This window comes from Pongo pygmaeus, chromosome 1 (assembly GCF_028885625.2).
Source record: "Pongo pygmaeus isolate AG05252 chromosome 1, NHGRI_mPonPyg2-v2.0_pri, whole genome shotgun sequence".
NCBI classification, from domain to species: Eukaryota; Metazoa; Chordata; class Mammalia; order Primates; family Hominidae; genus Pongo; species Pongo pygmaeus.
The window spans coordinates 43,677,192-43,685,771 of record NC_072373.2 but is presented as its reverse complement, the minus strand read 5'-3'; the positions used below and the strand labels follow the sequence as shown (position 1 = coordinate 43,685,771).

At 44.8% G+C, this 8,580-nt stretch overlaps 1 protein-coding gene across 11 annotated transcripts; it reads right to left on the bottom strand.

The window, feature by feature from the left end:
• Positions 1 to 561: 561 nt before the first annotated feature.
• Positions 562 to 8,060, bottom strand: RAB29 (RAB29, member RAS oncogene family). Of its 11 annotated transcripts, none has more exons than XM_054467867.2 (6): positions 7,970 to 8,058; positions 7,401 to 7,659; positions 5,068 to 5,139; positions 4,026 to 4,207; positions 3,295 to 3,416; positions 562 to 3,015 (listed from the first exon to the last, which is right to left on the bottom strand). In XM_054467867.2, the coding sequence occupies exons 2-6, from the start codon at positions 7,522 to 7,524 to the stop codon at positions 2,904 to 2,906; spliced, it is 612 nt and encodes a 203-aa protein (XP_054323842.1). In that variant the 5' UTR covers positions 7,525 to 7,659; positions 7,970 to 8,058; the 3' UTR covers positions 562 to 2,903. The 11 variants fall into 11 exon arrangements, with proteins under 11 accessions (XP_054323842.1, XP_054323681.1, XP_054323765.1 ...); XM_054467706.2 differs by having other exon boundaries at positions 7,401 to 7,654; positions 7,841 to 8,048; XM_054467790.2 differs by having other exon boundaries at positions 7,401 to 7,654; positions 7,942 to 8,048.
• Between the last annotated feature and the right edge of the window lie 520 nt (positions 8,061 to 8,580).

The window sequence follows — 8,580 nt, the reverse complement described above, 5'->3', positions numbered from 1 at the left end:
AAGGCAGGTGAATCCTGAGTCAGCAAATGGGAAAAGAAAGCATATTCAGTTTTTCAAAAAGTTCACATTTCCAAGTAGTATTTGGCCTGTTACATCAAGTACTGAATTGGTACTAGGCAGATGGATCTAAGCAATTGGTATTAGCAAGTTAACAGGTAAACAGAATAATATTTATCTTCATTTTAAAATAAGGTATTTAACCACATTTCTCACTTGTAAGTGGGAGGTAAACATTGGACACATACATAAAGATGGGAACAACAGACACTGGGGACTCCCAAAAGTGGGGAGAGAGGGAGTAACGGTTGAAAAACTGCCTACTGGGTGCTATGTTCACTACTTGGGAGACACACTAAGCAGAAACCCAAGCTTTAGCATCACAAAATACATCCATGTAACAAACTTGCACACGTACCCCTTGAATCGAAAATTTAGAAAAAGGTATTTAAAAAATAAAAAGCTATTTAAAAAATAAAGTCTCCATTTCCGCAATTCTCTTGAGCTATCAGTATAAAACAGCACTTTGACAAACTCACATTAAAGGCCAATAACTAACATGAATACAAGACTCAGTTCTCATTTATTTGTGATTTTGCAGGTGTTCAAACCAATGAATGAAAATCAATTATCTTTTCATATCAATGAAATTTGCTATTCCACTATTATCTTCAGAATCACAGTGATCAAACCCTACCTGAAAGTGGTAATACAAAAGAGAACTATTAATACAAGGTTTCAGAAGACTGTGCAAGTTAAAATAATTGGCATTAAAAAACACACAACAAACCACCGAAGGTTTGGCCCCTTTTCTCTCTCTGATATGTGGCCTCTGATCTCTTAGGGCAGTGGTTTTCAACGTCTGTGCAGCAGAATCACCTGAAAAGCTAACAGAGCATATAGAAACCGATTTGTATTTGTATTTAAATGTAAATACAAAAGGTCTGGGTCTCTGTATCTTTACAAAGTTCTCCAGCAATGGTTTCCAAACCAGGCTGATCACAATCACCAGGGAAGCTTTGAAAACAACAACACATTCCTAGGCTTCATCCCTAGAAATTCTGATTCAGTAGGTTTGAGGTCGGGACCCAAAAATCTTTTTCTTTTTTTTTTTTTTTTTTGAGATGGAGTTTCATCTTGTTGCCCAGGCTGGAGTACAATGGTGCCATCTCAGCTCACTGCAACCTCTAACTCCCGGGTTCAAGTGATTCTCCTGCCTCAGCCTCCCAAGGAGCTGGGATTACAGGCACCCACTACCACGCCCAGCTAATTTTTCGTATTTTTAGTAGAGATGGGGTTTCAGTATGTTGGCCAGGTTGATCTTGAACTCCTGACCTCAGGTGATCCACCTGCCTCAGCCTCCCAAAGTGCTGGGATTACAGGTGTGAGCCACCGCAGCTGGCTCAGGACCCAAAAATCTTAAAACATTTTTAAAAATTTTAGCAAACTTCCCAGGTATTCCTGACCAGCCAGATTTGGGAACCACTGACTTAGGACACTTATTTAAGGTCTATCAAAGAACTTCAGGCCTCTGAGTTTAGTAAGAATATCGCTAACTTTGGGTAGGTTATAAATCACCATCCTAGAGATAATTTAACAAATGGTCTAGTAGTGATTTGATACTAAAAAGCCCTGCCCAATTTAGTACTTAAATTACCTAATGATTTTCTGTCTATCTACTTTCCTCCCCCAGGCTAGGGCCTGCACGTAATATGTTTCCTATGACTAAGTGCCTACATGCTCACAAAGTTGCCCCAGTGGAGGTTGTTAACTTCTCTCTTTTCTTCTTCCATTCAGATTCCCAAAGCTGTGAGGAGCAGACCTATTTTGAAGCATCACAGCCAACTGATGTCACTTGCAGTATTATGCATTAAGACATCAACCCAGAAACCTGCAAATGGGAGACACTAGGCAATCCTATCATGAGGATTAAGCTCTTTGTGGAAGAAAATGCTTTCATTGCATGAGATAGGTAGTTTAAAAATGACTATTCTTTTTTCTTTTTTTTTGAGATGGAGTCTTGCTCTGTCACCCAGGCTGAAGTTCAGTGGCAACTTCTGAACTTCACTGCAACCTCTGCCTCCCAGTCTCAAGCGATTCTCCCACCTGTCTCCAGAGTAGCTGGGATTACAGACATGTGCCATCACGCCCGGCTAATTTTTGTGCTTTTAGTAGAGACGGGGTTTTGCCATGCTGGCCAGGTTGGTCTCGAATTCCTGGCCTCATGTGATCCGCCCGGCTTGGCCTCCCCAAGTGCTGGGATTACAGGCATGAGCCACCATGCCCGGCCAAAAAACTTGACTACTCTTGATGCCAAGACAAGAGAAACTTAATTATGACTTTAGAAGTTTCAAAAATACAGTGACTTCTGGGTCACTTCTAGTAGCCAAAAATCCATAGATGCCCAGACCCCCTCCTTCTGCATTCCAGAATCAGATGTTTACATTCCAAGACAGAAAGAATCTGAAACAATGGCCTACAAGAAATTTGGGAAATGACATTTGATCTCATTTTCCTCTCAATTGGAAGTCATGATATCAATGACTATCAAATGGAAAAATAAGCTCAGAAGTAGGTGAGAATTATGATCTCTAAAATGCAGGTGCTGATTTCTAATCCTTCTCACAAAATTCCGGATCACAAATTGAGGGTTGATGAGATGATCTTACACCGAAGGCACTACTAACTGGCACTAACTTGAGCCGGCAACATGTCAAAGGCTAATCCAGGAGATGCAGAAATGCACATGGGTTCCAGGTGTCTTTTCTAAGTGACAATGGGCCTCCTTACTGGACAGTAGTCAGGAGATAATTCAAATGTACTTAATAAAATTGTCAGGTGGGCAACCAAAGGAAAGAGACTTAAAAGACCTCCCAGAACTGGGATGGAAAATAAGCCAAACACTATTAGCAGCAGGACCAGCTGGAGGACTTGGTTTGTAGATTGATGTAGTCCCCTTGGGTGGACAAAGACATGATATCTTCTGTGGAATTTCTCATCATCTTTTCAATGAGGACTCTAAAAGACAAAAAATAAGCCTGAGAAGCTTATTTTGGAGGAAAAGCAGAAATGGCAGATGTAGTCTGACTTATCATCGGAGAGTATCTGGTAAAGCCAGAAGGTTTAAATGTCCCTTTGTCCCCAGTTATCTCAGGAAAGATAGTATCCCTGACCTTTAGGGGCTGGCATTCCAATGGCTCAGTCTGTCATTGTTGGCTCAGAAATAAGAAAAGAGGGTCCACAGGGCCACAGTGGAAGATGGATACATCTGCATGCCTATCAGCATGAGCTACTTACCTCATAGCCTCATTAATATTTTTGTTCTCCTTGACTGATGTTTCTGTCCAACCTGTGAAACCATTCTCTTTACTGAACCGGTCAATCTGGTCCCGACTCACTGCCCAAGGGGACAGATCACACTGGCAAAGAGAAAAAATAAAAGGCAGTATCATAAACTTCCTGCAAATAAGAATATGGCTCAGATAGTGTGGATTTTAAACATTTTTCCACCAATGGATAAGAACACCAGCATCAGAAATCTACAATCAACATTCTTCCCAAAAAAAGACTCACCCTCGGCTGGGCGCGGTGGCTCGCGCCTGTAATCCCAGCACTTTGGGAGGCCGAGGCAGGCGGATCATGAGGTCGAGAGAGTGAGACCATCCTGGCTAACACAATGAAACCCAATCTCCACTAAAAATACAAAAAAATTAGCCGGGTTTGGTGGCGGGCACCTGTAGTCCCAGCTACTTGGGAAGAGGCTGAGGCAGGAGAATGGCGTGAACCCGGGAGGCAGAGCTGGCAGAGAGCCGAGATCGCGCCACTGCACTCCAGCCTGGGCAACAGAGCGAGACTCCGTCTCAAAAAAAAAAAAAAGAAAGTCTCACCCTCAACATCCTTTGAAAGGAGGTAGAGATGATTTTGCCAACTTAAGAAGGGGAAATGGATGCCCAGAATCAGAGAGCATTTTACTTGCTTTCTAACCACAGATAGAGGCTCGGGACCATTTTCTGAGATTGGCCACATACCTTGTTGGCCAAGAGCAGGCAGGGCACCGGCTCTCCATTGGGTAGTGTGAGCTTGCTGTCTAGGTCCTGTTTCCACCTCTGGCTGTTGCTGAAGGTAGTGGCATTGGTAACGTCAAACATAATAACACAGGCAGAGGCGTCCCGATAATACAGTCGTGTCATAGAGGTGAAGCGCTCCTGCCCTGGGGAGAAAGGGAAGAGTTCTCAAGAAGGTGACCCAAGAGCCAGCCTCTGCATCCTCTCTAACACCTCAGACTCTCCTTGTAGAAGAGGGCAGTAAGCATATGTGTCAGAGGGAGCCACTCACTTTCCCCCTCTGACTCTTGGTTTTCTATCCCATAAAGGGATAATGAAGCCCAATTATTTCCAAGGTAGACTCCACACCCAGATTGCTCCAGTCCAAATCCCTGCTCTGCTGCATACTATTTGACTTTGGGCAAATCAAGCTCTCAGTGCTTCAGATTTCTCATTTGTAAAGTGAAGATAAAAGCAGTAGCTTTTTTTTTTTGAAACAGAGTTTCCTGCACTCCTGTTGCCCAGGCTGGAGTGCAATGGTGCCATCTAGGCTCACTGCAACCTCGGCCTCCCAGGTTCAAGCAATTCTCCAAAAGCAGTAGCTTTTATGATAGGGTTGGTGTGAGGATTAATGAGTCAGTGAATTTAAAATACTTAGAAGAATGCTTGGCACATAGTAAGGATTCACTATTTTTACTGTATATATTTTCTGGGGATCTTGTTTTTCACCAAGGTCGGCCTTAAACCTAGAAAAAGCACCCTCCCCTGCTGTGGGAGTGTCCACCTATAGTCTGGACAATCCACCACCTTGCCAGCCCCTCCATCCACATAGAGACTGCTCCAGATCTATTCAGGGCAAAACATCTACAAAAGCTCTGCACCTATTCAGCTCATGTGTCCTCAGAGCAGCTCAGTCATTCCAGCTTCAGAAAAACAATTTCTGGCTTTGCTGCCCCATTTTTTTCTCAGAGGTTTCTAGTTAAATCAAAATTTCTTCCCTTGTTCCTATCTAGCCCTCCCACTTTACCTGCAATATCCCACAGCTGAAGCCGCACTATCTCGTAGTCAGACCACTGGAGAACCTTCAGAGCAAAATCCACTGAAAATATATGTACATTATACTTTAATAAAATTTCACTGTAAAACATTAATAGGGATAAACTCAAATCAAATAGGTAGTGAAACCCTATGGACACACAACTCCAATCCCATATGTTTATCTTTAAGCCCTCAATTCACTGAGATGAGTCCACACACATGTATTTAGTGTGAGATGGATGATTCATACTCACTCTCCAAGGGGTTTCCAGCTTTTACTCTACTGTCAAGCTCATTTATTTGCTACTGTTTGTCTCCAAGACTGGGGGTGGGAGTAACTATGAAAACAACTCTCATTCTCAGGTTAAACAGTTTCTGGGAGATTTAGGGGGTTTTCTCAGGGAAGGGGTGATGGGGGAGAAGGGGGAAATGAGACAAATGTGGTTGCTTTTGTATCTTCCACATTCAATTTCACTGTTGGTTTCTAATCAAATTGTATTATGAAAAGAACACACCCTGGGGAACTCTACATCCACCAAAAGGTTGCAGGTATTATCTTGGGCAAGAATGGAATAAATGGAAAAGGTCCCAGAGGAGTCCCAAGAAGAAGACACTGCGTGGATGTTGCTGAAAAGTCCCGCTGGAATCTACCACCAAGTCTGCAGGTGTTGAGACTCCTTAAGGCTGAGTAAGTATTCCATGGGGAAAAGCTTTTGTTTAAGGAGAGAAACAGAGTAATTTCTGAGGTTTGGAAATATTATCTTTCATGTCTGTGACAGGAATCAAAGCTAAGGGAAATTTAAACTAAACACTGAAAAAAAATTAGCCAATTATATTCTTTGCTAAAGGAAAACTACAGCAATTGTTATAATTAACTATTAATAGCAGGCCACTTTTAACCCAAATCCGTGAAATAGGGACCCTTATATTATTTAGGAGTGGGAGGGCAGAGCGGTCAGGATAGAGTGTCTGAAACTTTGAACCTTTCATTTTGCCAGACTTAAATTTTTTGTTCCTTTGTTTTTGAAACAGGGTCTCACTCTGTTGCCCAGGCTACAGTGCAGTGAGTGGTGCGAACGGGGCTCACTTAAGCCTCGACCTCCCAAGTTCAAGCAATCCTCTCGTCTCAGTTTCCCAAGTAGCTGGGACCACGGCTACTTTTTTCTTTAATTTTTGTAGAGGTTGGAGGGGGGGGGTCTTGCCATGTTTCCATGGCTGGTCTCGAACTCCTGGGCTCAAACAATCCTCCTACCTCAGCCTCCTAAAGTGCTGGGATTGCAAGTATGAACCACCGTACTGGGCCCTACTGGGGGTTCTTAAGGAGAATGTTTTAATTGCAATATAAATGTTTGTTAATTTATTTTTAAACTTCCATATGAACAGGAGCACACATTTTCAATTTTTCCATTGGTACGAGTTTCCCGCCTTAAAACAAGTTCTTTTAACAGAGAGAAATAAAATTTTAAGTTACTCTCCCCCATCACCAGCTCTTCCTAGCTAAATACCTTTTAATTAACAATAAGGCATTTTTGCCTGTGAAAAAACAGTTGAGTCCAAAGGCCACACCCGGGAAAGAAATGAATGAACTCGGTGTCCCCTTCCTCCCTACCTTCTCCAGTTTGAGGAAAAAAGTGGTGGGAAGATAGGTCAGAGAAGTGGTATATTTCATATTCTTGGAAGAATTCCTTGGTTACCTTTATTTAAGCAATCAACGGACAAAAACACAGCTCATCAGCTCTCATGGGCATCTGACCGCGTAGCCAAGGGGCTCGTTCGGGGATTTTGTGTCTTCCATCCCACCCACAGCCCCACAACAAAGCTAGAGTCCTTCAGACCAGTTCCGCTTCCTGCGTTCTCCCCCTGAAGCCAGGTTAAACACCTTGCGGTTCCTTCCTCAACAGAGGGGCTGGACTACAGCTCCAGCCAGTACCTAACCAGGAGGCCCCACAGAGGATCTCAGCTGCTTCTGCTGATTGGAGAGATTTGCCGGACAGCTGAAAGGCTGGAGACTTAAGTTCACAGTACTCCTGCAATAAACAGCAATTGCTCATCCTCATCCTCCCTTCCCTATTTCTCATCTTCACGTCTTTGCTCTTACCTTTCTCCTGGCAGTGGGCTCAGTTTGGGAAAATCTAACTGGGGAAACTCAAGAGAGGCGTGTAAACCAAACACCCGGCAATTACACCATCTAGGTTCCCAGACAGTACTTCCTGACCCGAAGAAGGACCCAGCAACCGACAGCAAATCCCCACCCCACTTGGGTCCCCAGCTCGAGTCCGCTGTCGGGGCCTCCTCCTCCCCCTCCCCCCAGAGACGTCTCACCTCCCACCGTGGACTTGTAGTGTTTGCTGAAGCTGTCCTGGGAATATCGCTGCACCAGCGACGTCTTGCCCACTGCGGCGTCCCCCACCACCAGCACTTTGAACAGGTGGTCGCGGCTGCCCATGGCTAGCGGGGTGTGCGTTTTAGGGAGGCGGGAATTGGGGGGGGGGGGGCGGTGTCGCTTGTTTTAACCCCTTTGGCTCCGGACCCTCTTCAAACTGAAGTGAGGCATTCCCACCCACCGCCTGTCTGGGCTGCTCTGACGAGAAAGCAAAAAAGGAAACTTTGCACTCAACCTATACGCGCTTCCTCCCTGGGCGGCCGCAACCTGGGTGGGGCGCAGGGCGCGAGCTCCGAGCCCCCGGCTGTTCGCACCTTCCCCACCCCCTCCTGGCCTGACTGCCGAGAAACGGGACCAGGCGCCGCGGAACCTCACCCACCGGGACTTCCCCGGAGCGGCTCCAAGTCAGTGACTGAATCCCAGCCAGCTCATTACACCACTGGGGCCAGATGATGAGGACCCTCCCCTTGCAGCACAAACCAAATTGTGAGGAAGGAGCAGCCTGCACCTCGATTCCGTAGAAGCCGTCCCGCGCCTCTCTTTCCCCTTCCTCCGCAAGCGTCACGTGCAGGGTTGCCTGGAGCACTACATTTCCCAGCTTTCCTCGCGGTAAAGAGAACCAGCCGAGTGCGGAGGCTCACCCGCGAAGTCTCCTGGGAAATGTAGTGTATTCGTTTTTTTGTTTGAAGCAAACCTACACCAAGTTTCAAGGCTTCAAACTCCTTCGACAGTTCGGAATCTTATTTTGAAACAATTCTAGGTCAGTAAAGATCCCTTAAGAGGAGATTTGTGCAACGTGATCTCACTGGCCTGAATCCATCCCCGGATAGTTTTCTCCTGTCTTTAAAGGTTTAACGGAGTTAAGATTGAAACTTATTTCATTAGTAAAAGCCCAAGCCTCATCCATCATGCTCCAAGTGAAGTCCATTTCCTATTCCTTCAAATAGATAGACAAGCCCAGGACTTTGTGAAATGATTCATATTTTCTGTATGAACTTGCCCAATACCAGGCAAGTTCAGGAAAACTTGACCCAAGAGACCATTCTTTGGAAAAAACCTATGCCAAATTTACAGCATTTAATATCCAGCAATAACAATAAAGACAGACAGAAAACAAGA